A 17,283-nucleotide genomic window follows, 5' to 3' on the forward strand; every position below is an offset into this window, starting at 1 on the left:
ATAGCTGTTTCTCAAGATTGCAGGCCAAGCTCAGCTATGCAGCTCACTGGTGTTTAAAGTGGCAGGGGCAGATCCTAAACCTCCTCATCCAAATTAGATCTTCATTGCCTCACGGTGCCATGGTTTTGGTACAACTCTTAGAGGAACCAAGCTAGAAGGGGAGAGGACAGGGTCAGTCCCTTTCCAACAAGACCTTAGTTTTCTCTGGTAAATGGAGGCAAGAGAGATCTTCATTGACACCAGTCCCACAAGACCCCAAAATGTAAGGACATGCTTATGCTGACTGACTGTGTAGCCTATGAAGGATGCTGAGATACTTGGAGGCCAGGTGCTACTGATTAATGGAGGAATGACAACGTGAAAACTCTGCGGTGGGCAGTGGTGGAGGCATGCTCTGCTAGGTCACTGCCTGCCAGACACACTGGGGTGGCTTCCCTCTTTTGTCCCCCTCCCTCCCCCACCGCGTTGCTCTTGCTACACCAAGGTTTGGGAGCCCCCAGGCTAGCAACTGCCTCCTGTACCCTGGGACACTGCAACCTTGAGCAGGCACATGGCATCTGGAGACCAGCGGCTGGGGCGTGGAGGAGGTCTGATCCCCGGGGATGCCCCCAGGCCCCGGCAGGGCAGCGAGAGGGCGGCGGCGGCGGGGGGGCAGCAAGCAGGGTCAGACCGACCGTGGTGCAAGGCAGCGCCCCGGGGGAAGCACAGCGCGGGGCGCGGAGGCGCTGGGCCGGGGGCTATGCCCGGGGCAGGACCACCGCCGGGGGCAGCAGCGCCGAGCAGCGGCAGGGGCGCCCCCGGGGCGGGCAGCGCCGCCGCGCAGCGCAACAGCGCAGCGCGCAACCCCGGCGCCGGCAGCGCGCATCCCGCAGCGCGGAGCGCGCAGCCCCGGGGCTGAAGCGCGGAGGCGGTAGGGCGCAACCCTTGCCCGGGTACCCCCAGACCCCTTGCGCGCCCGGCGGCGGCCGCTCGGCGGCGACGGCGGAGGAGGAGGAGGAGGAGGGGGAGGAAGGCGAGCAGCAGCCACGCAGCTTTGACGTCGCCGGGCTGCGGCTCCCCGGCTCCGGCTCTCAGCACGTATAGCACAACGTGACCACACACACCGCCGCCCTCCGTCCATCCGTCCATCCGTCCATCCATCCATCCACACGCACACACAACCCGCACGCAGAGGGGAATCCGCCGGCCCGGCCGGCTCCGGCGCCCCCCCCCCCCCCCCCCGCCTCCGCGCTTCCCCCGGAGCCCGGCGCGGCGCTGCGCGGCGCTGCGCGCTGGGCCCGGCCGCCGCTCCGCCGGCGCGGCGACGGCTATTTCGGGAGCTCGGCTCGTCTATAAGGACACACCTCCGGGCGGCCCCCTCCTCCGCTCGCCTCTCCCCCTCCCCGCGCCCCATAATCCTTCCTCCTCCCCCGACGCCACCTCCTCGCCGTGCGGAGCGGAGCGTGTTGGGGGGGGGGGCGCGGCTGGCCCCCCGCGCACCATGCGGGGGCACCGGCGTTGCGATGGCATCTGATGGCAGCGGGGCGCAGCCGGCTGCGGCGGCCCCGCTCGGCGCTCGGCGGCCCCGGCAGGCGGCGGCGGCGGCGGCGGCGGCGGCGGCGGCCGGCGGCGCCCTGAAGCGCGGTGCAGCCCGGCGGCTGCCGCTCTGAGCGCAGCTCGCTCCGCGCCGGGTTCCGCGCTTCCCCGGCGCCGGGCGCTGCCCGCCGCGCCGGCCCGCTGCGGAGGAGGAGGAGGAGGAGGAGGAGGAGGAGGAGGAGGAGGAAGAGGAGGAGGAGGCGGCGCAGGGAGGGAAAGGAGGAAGGAGCGGAGCGGCGCGGAGCGGAGCGGCGCGGAGCGGGGCCGCCGCCTGCCCCCGCCGCCCTGCGCGCCTCGGCCGCATCCTCGGAGCGCGGAGCTGCGCGCTGCCTTCGCCCGCTGTCTCCCCCCCCCCACTCCCTCCCCCCCCCCCGCCCCCCGGGCTGGATATGTGGATGCTCACGTGAAGATGGATTTAGTGTACGGGCTGCTGTGGCTGCTGACGGTCCTGCTGGAGGGCAGCTCCGGGCAAGGGGTGTACGGTGAGTCCGCGGGCGGCGCGCCTGGGAACCGGCGTGACCTTGTCGCGATTGTCGCCGGGGTGGCGGGGAGCTGGCGGGGTAAGGAGTGGTGGTGGTGGTGGTGGTGGTGGTGGTGGGGAGGGTGTGCAGCGACGGGGCTTGTCCGCCTGCAGCCGGGGGCGGCGGGCAGCCGTGCCCCCGCCGTGCGCGCCCCGCTCCGCGCCCCGCTCCGCGCCCGGGCTGCCAGGCGGCGGCCGCGCGGAGGCAGCGGAGTTTGCCTCGCCGCTGCAGCGCCGTTGCCATGAAACACTGACATGACACGCGAGAAAGTGGCGGTGCGGGGGCGCGGGGTGGGGGGGAGGACGACAGCCGCGGCTCCTGAACGGCGGAGGCGCGGGGGGCTCCGCCGGTCCCGGCCCGGGCTCGCCCGTGCCCCGCGGCCGTTTGCGCACCCGGGCGGCGCGCTCCTCGCTTGCGCAGCTTGAGGCCGGCGCGATTTGCTTGCGCGGGGCGCTGCGCGGGTGCGTGGGTGCCGGGCCGGGGACTCGAACCGGCGGTAGGCGCCGACACGCCAGCCCGCGGCACTTGTTAGCAGCGGGGTCCGCGGTCCGGCCGCGGCCGCGGAGACGGAGGCGAGCCGCAAACTTCGCGGGGGGAAGCGGGGAAAAGGTGGGGGGCGGCTGCGCGGGTGGGCGCGGAAAGCAGCGGCGCGCTGCGCGTTTCCCGGCCGTGACTTGCAAATCGCGGAGCGGGGCGCGGGGGCTGCGCGGTGCAGCGCGCGTGGGGCCGGGGCCGAGCCCCGCGGCATCCCATCCCCTGCCCTCGTTTATACCCCGGGGGGGCGGCCGGGCCGGCAGCTCCCGCCTGCCGCCAGCATCCCGGGCAGCGGGCGGTCCAGCCCCGGGCTGGCACCCTTTTTTTTTTTTTGCCAATTGGCCTCATTTAGGCTAAGCAGGACACGAGAGCAAATCTCTCGGCGGAGCGGGGGCGCGCTGCGCGCGGCGGTGTGTCCACGGCAGGAGGACGCGTTGCGGGGGACACCCAGCCGGGCCGGTGGCGGAAGGCAGGATTCCCACGGACGTGGGGTGAATTTATCTGCGCCGGGAGCCCGTGTCGCGGCCAGAGCGGTGCCGCCCGCGGCCCTGCCGCCCCGCGCGACCCGGCGGCTACGTGGAGCGGAGCCGCTGGCCCCGTCGCCGCGAAACCGGGGCCACCCCTCGGCCCCGCTGACCCGGCCCGAACGCGCTCCCCTCTGTGCTGGCGCTTCGTTGTGCCTGCGGGTTATGTAAGCGATGTGGCTGGGCGACGTTACGTTTCTGTTGTGCCTCCTGCGTTCGTGAGAGCATTCACATCGCTGGTAGGTGTTAAGGAGACTTCAAGTATTTGGTCATAAATGCTTCGTTTGGCCTCTGCTAATTTGAGCCGGTGCTGCTATTATAACACGTAAAATTTTTGCTACCCGCCAGGAAGACAGCCTCGGCTAGGGACGGACTTTTTGGCCCCCCCTCCCTTTTTTTTTTTTGCAATATTTCAGTGTAATTGGAAATGTCTGAGGGTTTCTTTTCATGGTGGCTGAACTGCTAAAGCGGCGCAGCGCTAGGCTCTCGGCCCCGGCAGCGCCGGGGCTCTCTCCCTTCCCAAATACGCAGGCGAATACTGTTGGCGATCCGGGAAGAGCAACTGCTGTAGTGAATAGGAGAGGATCTGTTAAGGCAGAGCGCGTTTTGTGTGGGCCTACATGCAAGGGAGCCTAGACAGGCTGCTAGCGCTAATGTGCGGGCAAAGGCACAAGCGGAGCTGTATTAAGACTTATTTCTGGAAGAGTTTGGCAAGGATGTATTTTCAGCCTGTAAAACGTAACGCCGTATCTGGGTTAGGGACTCGGGGCGAAGGGCTTGGCAGAGCGTGTGTCGGGGGGCAGTGGCGTGCAGGCAGTCACAGGCAGCTGCACTATTTTTTGCAGACTGTTTCGTGTGAAACTGTGTTTCTTCATTGACTCCCTGAGGTTTGTTTGCAAAAAAGCAGGCAGCGCTCTGCTCCGTTTCAAAGGCCGGCATACGGCTGCTGGAAAACCCCGCTGCGGGCGCCCAGGCTCCTTTGGAGGCAGCAGGTCCCGCAGCGAGCGCTGGCTCCGGCGCAAGCCGCTCGCCCCGGTGATTTGGGTGCCCTCTTCAACTCTGCTCCTCGCCAGCTCCTCCCTTTAAGGCTGCGTCACGTCGGCAGAAGGAGCCTCGTCTCGGAGACCGGGTCTGGCTCATCGAGCTGCACCGGGACAACTTTCCCCCGAGCTCCTGCCTGCGCCTCGGGCTCTGCTGGCCGCGCCGGGCCGGCGTCCGCTGCGTGTGCGGCTGCGCCGCCGGCCTGTTCGCAGGCATCGCCCTCGCCGTGCCGCCTCTGGGCTGCTCGGTGCCTCCTGTGCAGCGCAGGCTCAGGCTTCCTCTTGCCTTAGGCTGCAGAAGGTTAAGAAAAGGCCTCTGCTGCTTCGTTGTGCGCTGGTGCAGCGCCCAGCACAATGGTGTTCTTGTGCACGCAGAACTGCAGCACGTGATGACCGTTTTTTGGCTTTTTTTTTTTTTTTTTAAATCTTTACATGCAAACTGAGGGTCCGTGCTTGCGTATTCCTAGTTCGTGCAGAAAAGCAATTTAACTTCCCGTGATAAGTCTGGCTGCGCCTCTCGCCGTCAACTTTCCCCTGTTGCTTCTGCACAGCAAAGCTGTGATTAAAAATTCTTCTGCGCTCAGAGCGGACCGAAGTCGGGAGCAGTTTCCCAAGGTCAGAGAGCGGGTGGCTGCCAGGGCCGGGGCTGCCCGGCGGCCTGGCCGCCCCCCGTCCTGCAGCAAGCGGCTTCTTAGGGCGATGCATCCGGCTGCCGCCAAGGGAACAGAGCTGCTAAAACCGCCGGCAGGAGGGAAAAGTGAGACTTGCGTTTCGTCAGCTTGGCTTTTCCCAGCTTGTTTTCTTGGCAAAATAATCTGGGAAAACCTCCCATTTTGCCTCCCATTTGAATTACGCGTGACTGGCCCGGGTAACGAAGCAGAGCGGGTAGGTAAGGATTGCGAGCATTACGGTTCTCTTGTCACCGAGCTTCGGGCTGCAAGAGAAGAAGCGTCACGTTAGAAGGCCGGCATGGGCACCAAGCGTTTGCAAGCAGATAAGCGGCATCTCCTAAAAACGGGGGAGTTTGGCGAGACTGCAGAGCAAATTTCCCAGGCCGTTTCCCGGGGCCGGGCGTCGAGACGCGCGCTCTGCCTTGGGCGCTGCCGAGCCTAGGAAAAGCACAGCGAAATCAGGACAAATTAGCCGGAGAAGTCCACGCGGTGGCCCCCAGGGCTTGGGCGGAGGCCAGGGCAAATGCGAGGGGAGCAGGGCGCCGAGCCAGGGGAGGGACTCGCCGGCGGTGGGTGGGAGGGTCTCGGGGCAGCCAACACTTTCTGACTCGGGGAAGCTGTTTCCGAAACACACACGAGTCGCCATAGTAACTTGCCATCAGCGGCGGTACCCGCGGGGCGAGGTGTCGCTACACCTGGCGGCGGGGGGCTTCGCCGCGGCGGCCCCGGGCTCAACCTCGCGGGCTGCAAGCAATCCAAACCGGCGAGCCCGCGTCTGCCGAAAGCGGCGCTCCGTCCGGCTGCCTGCCTGCCCGCGGGGCGGGCGCGGGGCACGCGAGGGCTCCGAGCGCCGTGTCTCCTGCAGGCGGGAGACGGCAGGGGAAGCGGCTCTCTTCCGGCGCGTGAGGGAAGGGAGGGAGAAACAACTCGAGGAGAGAGCGAGAGGAAGCCTTATCCCCCGCCAGAGCCACTAATTGCCTTGGGAAGCCCAGCAGCGATTAGTTCTGCAGATGAGGGCAGGCTCCTAATTACGGCCCCCCCCCTTCCCCGTCTCGCGGCGGCGGTGGAGGGCCTGCGCGGGGCATTTCTGCGCTGCAGCGCGGATGTGTTCGAATGCGGTCGCGGTGTTGCACGCTTTAACCCTGTACAATTTGGGCTATGGTGCGAGGGGCTGTGGAGCAGCGGCCCCGGAGCAGGAGCGGGACGATGCTGCGCGGCGGCGGCAGGCGTTCCCGGGCAGCTCGCTCCACGAGGGTTTGCAGGAGCCGCCTGATGGTTCAGGGCTCTAACTCCTCCCAGAGCCCCGGAGAGGCATCTCCTCCGCCCGCTCGCCCCGTAGGTGTTTACCCTGGGATGTCAGCCATAATCTGAGATGAACTGAATTTTTGGCCGCTGGAGGACAGGGAGGCAGAGAACGAGCCATGGCTCCTGGAGGAGCTGGCTGACCGGCCCCGCGGGACACCTTTCTCGGGTTGATCCTGCTCTTGCAGCTCGTAGGTGTTACCGCTTGCAAGAGGCCACGCAGCGTGGCGTGGTCGGTGGGGGGGACACGCGTCCCCACGTCCCCGTCCCACCGGGAGGGACGGGCTGCGCTGGCGTTCAGCCTGCTCTCCTGGGGGGAAGGCTTCCTTGTGCGATCAGGGACATGGACTTTGCCCCCCCACCCCGGGGTGTGATGGGTTGGGGTCGCGTGGTGCAAATGGAGGAATCGAAGTATAGAAATGCTCCGTAATAAATGTGGGGGGCAAGACCAACAGCTGCAATTAAACGCACGTCTGGCCTGATTCCACGTCCACTGAAGCCAATCAAGAAACTTCCGTCAGGTGCAGTAGGTTTCGCTCCTGGCCAAACGCTTACATGTCAAAACAGCTATTTCTTGTTTGTTTGGTTTGTAAGGGAACAACCTCCTCGGCTTCACTGCTGCGTGTGATCGCGTTGAGGCGGCGGGAGCGTTTCCGTATGTGCCGATCCCTGGATGAAGTGTGGCAGGAAGGGGCTCGGAGCGATGACACGCTGTCGCGGCTCGCGTCCCTTGCAGCTACGGCAAGGACAGAGCCGACAGGCGGGCGGGCGGTGCGACGCAGCAGGACATGGCTCGGGGGCAACCGGTTAGAGTCACGGTTATACCTGAAGAATTAATAGCATGCAAATTATTTTGCAAGCTGAGAAGCTGGCTGGGAGCTCATCCTTCTTTGGAGGCCTTTTGAGTTCCACAAAAACTCCCTGGGGTTTCCGTGAGCGCCGAATGTAGTGTAGCCCCAGAAGGAGCAGCCGATGCTCTTTGCATATTTGGCCAAAATGTTTCCTTTGAGTCAGCACCAAGGAGATTTAGAGGAAATGGGGTGGCAAGGAAACATTCTTGAGATGAATGAAATAAAAGCTCTCCTGGCTCAGAACAGCAAAATCCAGTTTCATTAGGCTCCGTCAGATGAAGTGGTGGGGAGGAAGGAAACATAAACTATTAAAGCTCCGTTCTCTTTCTTTCACCCTCTTCTCCCCCTCTTCCATGCTCACTGCGCATGATCTTCTGCTCCCTCTTCGTCCGTCCCAGTGCCCCCCTCGGCTCCTCCTGTCCCTCGTGGGGGCTGTGCATCTGCCAGCCAACGGCTTGAGTGCGAAGGATGCTATTTTCTGTTATGTAGATGTGAATCTATATGTGCAAGCTTGCTTGGGGCAGCTGAGGTCCCGCACTGCGACTCCCTAATGAACATTTCGTTGCAGCTTTCCTTCCTCGGAGAAGATCTACCTCGAGGAATCTCTATCTCTGACTCAGTGAAATACCTCTGGCCCATTTTGGTTTTCTAGGAGCAAGATGGGACTTCAGAGGGCTACACAGAGGGATTTTTTTTTTTTTTTTTTGGATATGGGCCTGGGACCTGCTGCTGTTCACAGCTACTTAGACAGACTCTTGTAGAACGCTACTTTTCGCACTGCATCCCCTTCCGTCACAGGCTACTGAGGACAGCCAGGTGCTCCAGGCCCACGTGATGCACGTCGGAGGTGCTGTTGGCATGGGGTGTCCCTGCCCTGGTGCAGCCTGGTGCTGCTTCAGCAGCTCCCCGGCACCCATGGGTGCAGGAGAAGGGAGACGAAGCTTCAGATGCTGGTACACAGGAGAGGCGTCAAAATGCTTTTATGTTCTGGGCCGTGCAGGCAATGGTGGCGTCGAGCGAGGGATGCATTTACTGTTGCAGTTTGCTCTGCCCGTAGCCTTTCAGTCAGGGGCAGCAGGTAGCTATTAAAAACAGGGTGCCCAGTGCTCGGTACTGACGCTGTGTTTGCATCTACCGTTAACGTGGTTTCATTCCCGTACACCAAGGAACGGGAAAGAATAATTCACATCACACCAAACTTAACGGGGAGCGTTTACACATTCCCTGCCTTTTCTTAAAGCTGGAGAAAGTTGTGTTTTGTGGGAAAGGAAAGGGGTAGGGCAGCATGTCCATCCATGTGCATGGCACAGGCTGGTGCCAGGGCGTCCTGCACCACGTCGGGCACCTCTGGCTGGCAGAGCTCCCCTGCGGGGCAGCAGCGCACCGAGCACCCACCGCTCGCTCCTCATTAGTTCCTTCAGGCTCGCTTTTTATAGACCCTCTTTCCAATTTCCAGTGATGTCTGAGTCCATCTGAGTTATTTCCTGTCATCTCCAGAAATAACGACCTCACTAAATATAGCTGGAGACGGAGGGAACTCAGCCCTGCTGTCCTCGGACGGCTCCGCTTCGAACTGCCCCCTGCCCGCGCGGCTGCCGGGAGCCGAGCAGCAGCCCGGCCTGGCAGCGCTGCGCTTTATTTGGGCATCCCCTTCAAGCATGCCTTGACATCCATGCAAATGCTGACGCGTGCTTCAGGGGCTCCCGTAGCCCCGCACGTGATGACGGCCGGACGCGACCGCATCCGAGCAGCGGGCAGCGGTCTGGAGAACGGGTCCTGCCCGGAGGGACCGAAGGAGCGCCGTGCGCGAAGATGGCCAAGAGCGGTTGAGGTGGTTAAGAGCGAGGCGAGTGAGTGTTGTAATTATCTCAGGAAGGACGAGCCCCTCTCTGCTGAAGAGACACCTCTGAGCGAGCTGCCTCGGGTTTCGGAGGAGCCAGCAGCATTTGTCTGAAGGTAGCACAGCGCACAATGGAAATAAAGATGTAAGTTTTCTTTAACAGCTGAGGTAATTAGCTGTTGGAGGAGCTCACCAAGAGATGTGCTGGACTCCCTGAAGTCGAGAGTCTTTAATATACAATCAAATGTTTCTTCTTAAATTTGTGAGCTTGATATAGGCAGGAATTGCTAAGGGAAATCTCCGGCTCGTGGATGTGTGGGAGGTCAAACCAGAGGAGAACTACCGTCTCCCCTGGCCTCACGCTCTAGGAACCAGTTAATCTATTTTTAATATATCAAAGAAATGATCAGAGTAATGTATGTTACTTAACAAATGATCTGGACTTTAATTACATTATTAATACATTACATGATTAAAACACTGTATCCCCTTCAGAATGTAGCACAGGAACTACGCCGTGGATGAATTTAAGCATAGGGAGGGATTGCGTGAAAGTCATCATAGGAGGAGACACCACCAATGGGCCAAGCCACTCCTCTATTTCTGCACGTTAAATATCCACTGTATTGCTTTCTCTGGGCTTGCTGGCTTTTACTGGTTTATAGTAATAACTTCGACATCTTGTTCAATGTGTTTTGAATAGCACAGATCTATAGACCTAAATCTAGTATAGCCTGGTCCAAACCATTTACTAAACTCAAACGTGGCGTGTATTTGGATCTGGGGTTCAGCGTGAGAAGGTGCAGTTATGCTGACTGTGTTTTCAAAATCCCAGTCCGGAGTGCCTCCAGGGTTGGCTTGGGGTCCTTGAAGGGTCATAAAACCACCCCAGAAAAGTGCATTTCCAGAGAGACCTCTATTGGAGGAGGAACTGCCCGCACTTGACTCCACGTTGTTGTGAAGCGGAGGCAATTTCTCAGGAATTTACGGCCAGGTTTTCAGCAGCTGGCCTCAGTTTGCTTATGTGCCTATGTCCTGTGGGTTTCAAAGTGAGTTAGGTGCCAGCATACCCTCAAGGGATCTGGGCTTCAGGGTGAAGAATTTGGGGACAACAGGGGACACAGCCTTGTGATGCTCCCTCTGACCGAGACACAGCGGCTTGGGCAGTGCCTCGACAAGCACCGCTTGCCATGCCGAAGCCTTGCTTTGTCGGGCTTCTTGTCACAGGAGTAAATTCCATTTCCTGAAGAGTTATTGTGTAAGTTAGAAATGTGTTTTCTGTGACCAGGTGAAGTATTTGGCTCTCTCTCACATGCTGTAAGATGTTCCTTTCACATCTCCCTTGGCTTGCGTGTACAAATTTGCAGAGAAAAAAGGCAAATAGGTATTGGCTGTCTGAGCCATGCTTTAAAATGTACTAATTGAAATTCAAGTGCTGGAAATGGCTGTGATGGTGAAAACGGAAGCAGATTGGGCTGGTAGGAATGAACAAGCACTGTTGGGATGAACAGTCAGACAGTGGCCTACCAGATTGCTCTGCAGCCAGTGGGAGCTGTTTTAGACCCTGGATAAACTGAATATTTGTCTTATCCTAATGCCTACTCAGCCTGTTCCTCTTCCTGGTGGCAGGATACATTTCTGATGACACTCTGATTTTTCTGCCATTTTCTCCTGCTGGGGTCTCCCGAGGTTTTTGCTGCCAAGGCTAGGCTCATCGCAGTCCCATTGTCTTTGGATGGGGTCGATTAAAATTCTGGACATCCTTTGCATCACTTGGGCATAGACCATAGTGTGGCTTTGGGAGAGTGCTGCAGTGAAGGTTTACCATGGTTGCCATCTGCGTCCAACGCCAGCTCTTCCCTTTGCTTTCCCATTCATCCCTAAGCTCCCAACTAGTCTCAAGTAGAATTTCAGTATGTTACACTTGTGCTTATATATGCTTTTTCCTTGCCTATGAAGGTCTGGATTGGAGCATATGTTCCTGCCTACTCGCTGGGCAGTTGGTTGGCTCCTTGGCAGTCATCTTCTGCCACCTCAGTGTCCCCCTTAGACCACTCTCTCTGCATTTGTTTTGTGCTTGTTTCCAGTAGAGTTACATGCTCTTGCTCTGCGTTTCACCTTTTATTCTAGCCCAGCAAGCTGCATGGGTCAGGTACCCAACTCACCTCAGCCAAACTGGCCTAGAAGACACTGTCTCCACAGACTGGCCAAGCTGCTGAGGATCTAGTAGACCTGAGTCTGCTGACTTCTGCCAGAAGCAAGCAGCAGCTGCAGTAGTACAAGAGCTTGAAGATGTGGGAGAAGGTGGGCGCGTGCATGCAAATACACTGTGCATGGAGCTTATGAGTGGTGAAAGGGGATGCAGACTTTGGTGACTGTGCGCTTCCGTGGCCGTAGTGCAAGATATTGTGCGGCTCCCTGCATCAATGCCTGGATTTTTACATGGGGACCGAAGATGTGGGAACTACCCTGGATGAAACACAGCTGGAAGATGGGGTGAAAGAGCAAGAGCAGTCTTCAGAAGAAGCCCTGCTGCAGTCCATGGGGCTGCTGAGGTGTGGGGTGGCCTGAAAACAAGCTCTGAGGCTGTGCGCAGGGCTAGGCTGAATGGGAAGCAGCAGTGGAGTAGGCACTGAAGCTGGTAAGTGGCATCTGCTCTTTGTTGTCATTAGGGGAGAAGCTGCTGAGAGGTGGGGAGACCTTCTCACCTCAGTAAAGCTGTTCTGTGGAAGGATGTCACAGGGCACTGGAAGTGGCTTTGGCTTAGGGAAGAGCCACATCCTTTCCTTGGCTCCTTTTCTTCTCTGACTCCTTTCATATTTAATCCAATATGGGTTTCAAGTAGTGTAAATTTGATTACTTAAAAATAAAAAAAAAAAAACCCAACAAAGCTGGGGTTGCTGGTCAAGCAAGCACAAGCTGTATTTCAACACACACTTCGCTCTTCGGTCTGTTAGCAGTACAAGTCTCTGCCAGCCTTTGTATTTTCTCTCATGTAACTGGAATGATAATTGCTAGTGAACGTATGAAGGGAAATGTTGTGCAGGAATGGCCGAGTGGGGATTGCAGTGGTGTTTGTTAGCAACACGACAGTCAGCTTGGGGGTCAGAAGGAAGAATGCTGCATGGTGCCCCAGAGCCCCGTCACTGTTCACCTGGATTTCACTGGGCCTAGCAGGTGATGCTTCACCATGTTTCATGTAGGAATAATCCAAGAAGACTGGTATAATTACTGGGCAAAGAAAATATCCTACAGCTGCCTTTATTGTACTTTTTAGGTCTTCTCCAGGCTTGTAGTGCTGTTCAAAAAGCCAATGATAAAGTCTTCCTCACACAGCCTACTCAGAGGAGAGGCAGGAGTCTCTTCTCTATTTCTGTGGTCTAAAAATAACATTTGGTTGTTGCCTTGGCAGGGTCTACTGTCTCTCTTGGTCCAAGGCAGACATCCAGGCCTCTTGAGGAGAGGACCTAAACCAGCATGGAGAAAGGTGGCCTGTTGTAGCAAATGCATGGTGACGTTGGGTGTCAGGCAAGCAGCTGGAGCACTGAAGAAGGAAAGAGGAGGGATCACGTAGGGGGAAAGCCAGCAGGTCCACTCACTGCTTGGAGCAGGTTGAACACTGCAACAACACTTGCTTGACAGCAGCTCAGCTACATGGTCACGAAGCTGCAGTCATGGCTCCTCATCCCCCTCTGGATCTACTGACTGTATTCAGCTCTCCATGGCATGATGATGGATGCATGCACCCTCTAAACCTCCAAGCAGCCTGTATCAAGACATGGAGAACAGACTCTTGGCATTTGTTTCCACTGCAAGGGATGCTTTGGTGCTCACAGGTTCACTGATGGCATATTTTGGATTTAATCTTTGGATATTTTTGTCACTTAGTTTGTTGTTAATTGTTTGCAGGAGTGTGGAGTGTTTGTAATGATACTGAATTCTCTTAACATGATGTCTTCATTAATAAACAAAAGTGGCTATACCATACTTTGACATTTGAGTGTTTAGGAAAGAAGGATGGGTGACAGAATTGTGTTCAGATGCCTCCACTGCTTGTCTCGCTCTTCTCACAGAGCCTATATGTGAAGTGTACCCCAACACAGTATAGCATGACATACCTTTTGCATCTCACTATGCAAGCAGGTGAGCTCATAAGTCGTCCTGCTTTTCCTTTGCACCCAGCTCCGTCATAGATAACTGCACTTCACAGGTGTCTATATCCATCCCACAAACCAGCAGCATCTTGGGCTCACTTCCATGCCATATTGCTTCTTGGCGTGATACGTTGCATAGCTGGGTAGCCCAGATACGGTTGGCTCCCCCTGCTTCCATGTGGTTTTGCAGACCGTGCCAGCTGGCCTCTCGCTTGCCTTGTGCACTCCAGCAGCAATCTACAGCTGCTGAGAGCTGTGAAACCTGCAGAGCAGTGCTTAAGGTCCAGGTGTAGCCTGAGGCACCAAGGAAATAGAGTGGATGCATTAACAAATGGTGAGTGCTGGCACCCTGTCATTATCCTGTTTAGGCCTGGAGGACAGCACTGTTGAAAGGGCTCACAACCTCAGTCTTAAAAAAAAAAAAATTATCTGCTGGTGCTACAGCATAGCACTAGTAGGAGCAGACAAACGTGCGGAGCTGGAGGTGCCTATATGTGGCGCTGGTCCATGTCCAAGGTCTTAGGAAGACCACACAAGTCCAGCAAAGGGAGGACAGCCACATTTTCCTACAAGACACCATGAAATATTTCCTATGGCTATGAGATCATAGGCTATGAGATAAGCTTTAGAAAGCTTACCTGCAATCCCTTTTAGCTCTCCCATAAGCGTGAATTGAGGTATAAGCTGTGTGCGGCTTTGTGGTGTGGCTGTAGGCAGGTGGTATAGCAAGTGCAGGAGTCCATACGGGCTCTGTGCTGAATGTGGGCATGTGCTTGTATAACGCTCAAGGTCATTGCTGTTGTTTCATTAAAATGAGATATGTTAGAGATTGCGTTTGTGTTTTGGTGTCGCGTCAGAGAGCTCCTAGTTACAGATTAGTATTGGTTTGCACGTGGCTGTCGCTAGTTGTTGCCATGCTTTGTAGTGTCTAGATTGCATGGAAGTAATTTGGACAATGTAGTTAAGTTAATGAGTTTATGTGTGAGGATAACTTTCTCAAAGATTGTAATGCCCATGCAAAACTGTCCAAGAGTGACCAATTTTCTTATGATTCTCATGATTTTTTTAAATTTTGCTTTCCGAACACCGGAGAAAAATGATTTCAAGCACTATATCTACCAAGTGGGATTTAGGAAATCACTGGGACCAACATGAGGATGGGTGATGGAGCTATGGTCACATTTGAATCATGCTTGGGGTCAGTGAGACTGGGTCCTCTCGGTGGTGGTCGGGAGGATTTTGGAAACGCGACAGGAGCACGTTCATAGCACCAAGACTTGCCTGAGCTCAAAGAGAGCCGGAAGCCGTGATCCTGGCCCCCCCCCATAGCCCTCGACCGTCAGGTGAGCCTGCCTGCCTTCAGAGCCATGTCGGAGAGAGCAGCTCATCCAAAGCTCATTGGAGCTCGACAACGAATGCTAACGACCCAGCTGAAGTAAATAAATAAATAAGTGAACCAGAATTGTCATCTCATGCCTTCAGATAGCTGGACACAAACATGTTTCTCTGTTGGTTCGTATTTGTGCATAGGCAGGATGGTGCCCAGTAGAGACGTGGTGCTGTTTTGGGATGAGAGCAGGTGGATACGGAGTATACGCGTTCTCCCTATGGAGAGCTGCAGGTTGTTCGATCTCTCATGGTTTTAAGCTCTCGGTCGAACCTTGTCCTTGTGTAATGCAGAAGTGATCTGGCTCCAGCAACCTCCTGTCAAAGAGCTTGTTACGCAGTACTGATTTCAGTTTTAAAGCAAGCCTTTATGATTTGGCTAAGATATAACTTTCTTTGATACTCAAAACTAGGAGCCCTCAGTCCTCGGGAGATACTCAGAAAAGCTACACCATTGCCTTGAATGGGAAACTGCCGAGACTTTTATTCTTTACATCGTTTCACTGACTAATTCTGGCTTGTGGCCTATAGATCTGTGAGATATGGATCAAAGAGGCAGGGAGATAAAAGTCTTATACCGATCTTACCAACTAGTAGTTGCTCTGCCACTTTAGTGGTGTATGCTATGATGCTTAATTCAAATCTAAAAATCAATAGAAGCTGTGTCTACTTCATCTGCATTCATGGCAAGGACTGTTTTTACTGCAGCATGGCTCGCTACGTCGTCTTTGCAGATATGCACAGTAGTTGTTGCTGTTAACACTTGGATTGATATGCCGGGTTCCCATCTCATTCCTCAAACTCAAGTTAAACCCTTTTTGATGCAGTTCTTGTTTTATGAATATTTGAGCCTGAGCAGTTTAATGCTGAACTTGAAAGTATTTTCTGTACTAGCAAGATGACATAATGTACTAAGGTATTACTGTCACTGCTGTGCTTTGCAGTCCCCAAGCAATCTGGGAGGAATTTTTTAGAAATTATGTTGGTTGTAGGCACATCTTATTTGAGTACAGTTTCCTGAAAAGTCACTTCCACTGCCTTCGCGCCACAAGGCTGAGAGCCTCCATGGGCGTTAATGAGCTTCATTCCCTCCTGGGCAGCGGAAGTGTCTAATTCTACTGGGTGCTGGCCCCTGCTGGCCCCTCTCCAGGTCCATGTTAGGGAACTTTTTCCCTGGTCTGTGTTGGCTTTCTTGAAATCTTTTTGGCCTAATGGAAGCCTGACTGTGTCCTGCCAACCATCTCCCATCTTTGAGCTGCTGTTATTAGAGCTAAGTTTTCCATTGTGGATTTGTGCTCATGTTAGTTTTCTCCCTTTCCTGAAGTTGTCCTCTACTATTATGCTGGAGATAATTTGTAATGCTACCTTGACACGGTTATACAATAACCTACTTTTGGAGAATAAAAATTCAGCTCAGGCATGCCTGTCCCAGCAACGTGTGGTCACTGCCATTGTTATAGGGATTAAGATTATATATTCACTGAGCAAAATTGTAATGATTTGGCAGTTGAAGTAATTCTTTTCAATTGCTTAATCATTTCACACTAGTTCTCTTCAGCTCAAACTCTTTCAAAACACTGGCCTTAGCATTTCGTTAGCATCCTATTGTATTGTGGTTTGTAAAGGCTGTCTATGGAGGCAGCAGGTACATTAAAGGAGTCATACAGTCACAGAACCATTTAGGGTGGAAGGATGCTCTGGAGAGCTCTCTCTGGTCCAACCCCTGCTCAATCCAGGGCCAACCTCACAGCTGGATTGGGTTGCTCAGAGCCTTCCCCAGGCCAGCTGTGATGCTTACCCACACCTCTCCAGGTCCTTGTCCTAGGGTGTGACCACACGGTGTTGTGAAAATGTTTTTCTTTTTACCCCACAGGAAGTTCCCTTTTGGCAACTTAGGCCTATTGCGTGTTGTCTTGTTCTTAGTGGGCTGCAATTAAACTCAAAATCCTTGCAAATACACTTTCAGTATTGTGGCTGCTAAAACAAATGCCTACTGGTGAAATGTGGTTGATGGGAGTAAAACAAGGAAGAGAACTGGGAGGAGTTGCACCTGTAATTCGAGTAACCCAACTGTTTGGAGAAAGATGAGCTCATCTGATGAAGTGGTTGAATACAGAGTCATTGAGATAATGCTTATAGCAACAATGTGCATGCTTGATCCAGTCTCTGCTGCCTTAACAGCTCTTTATCTTGCAAGTCTGACTGCTTTTCTAAGAAAATCATTTGCGCTGTCAACAATAGCATTTAGTAAAAATAGCAGCTAGATGCCTGAGAAACTCCAGGAACTTCAAATTGGAAGGTCACAGCTCAGCAGCTGCCCTCTCTTGCGCTGCCTGTAGCATGGATCGGCTGTGGAAAAAGGGTCCTCACCCACCAGGCTGCTGGGCTGCTTGCTCTCCGTGGCTCTTGGCTGCCAGGAAGGAGAGAAACACTTGAGTGCGGAGCAAGGAGGTGGAGGCAGGAGGAGCAAGGGGCAGGCAGAGGGGCCAGGCAAGGTTTTCCTCCCGCCTCCCTGCTGTAGCCCTGGGCCACATCCCATCCCTGTCCCCTCACTGGAGATGTGCTAGGCTGTGCTGTGCCGCAGTCCCTCCTGGGCATACCAGCAAAGGCTCCCGGTTTTGCCCTTATCTCAAACCTTGAAGGTCATTACAGTTTAGGGCTCAAGGGCCCAGATTATGAATTAGAAAGTAAATTAAGATTTGCTTGTGGAAGAAGCTGAAAAAATTGGACAGTGTTGGAGCGAGCATTAGGCTGCCTGGCTGATTAATAGCTGTTTTTCCGAAGGCGGAGTTGCTCTGCTATTCCGGGTGTTGGCTTGTTGGTTTTTTCTGTTGTGTTTTGTTTTGCATTATACTGATGGAATATAAAGCAAGAAAGCCCTCTTG

The 17,283-nt window shown here is 55.4% G+C and overlaps 1 protein-coding gene and 1 long non-coding RNA gene across 2 annotated transcripts in view; both read left to right on the forward strand.

The window, feature by feature from the left end:
• The first annotated feature begins 1,791 nt into the window (after nt 1-1,791).
• The window catches only part of MDGA2 (MAM domain containing glycosylphosphatidylinositol anchor 2), a 411,004-nt gene continuing 395,512 nt past the window's right edge, over nt 1,792-17,283 (forward strand). Inside the window, exon 1 of the mRNA XM_068947620.1 lies at nt 1,792-2,057. Within this exon, the coding sequence (XP_068803721.1) occupies nt 1,985-2,057 (73 nt within the window). The 5' untranslated portion in view covers nt 1,792-1,984. The remainder of the gene's footprint in view (nt 2,058-17,283) is intronic.
• On the forward strand, nt 6,115-13,170 carry LOC104145265 (uncharacterized). The gene is made up of 3 exons (XR_694296.2): nt 6,115-9,003; nt 10,989-11,499; nt 12,271-13,170. It is a non-coding gene; the product is annotated as an uncharacterized lncRNA (long non-coding RNA).

Source organism: Struthio camelus, chromosome 5, assembly GCF_040807025.1.
Source record: "Struthio camelus isolate bStrCam1 chromosome 5, bStrCam1.hap1, whole genome shotgun sequence".
Taxonomy (NCBI): domain Eukaryota; kingdom Metazoa; phylum Chordata; class Aves; order Struthioniformes; family Struthionidae; genus Struthio; species Struthio camelus.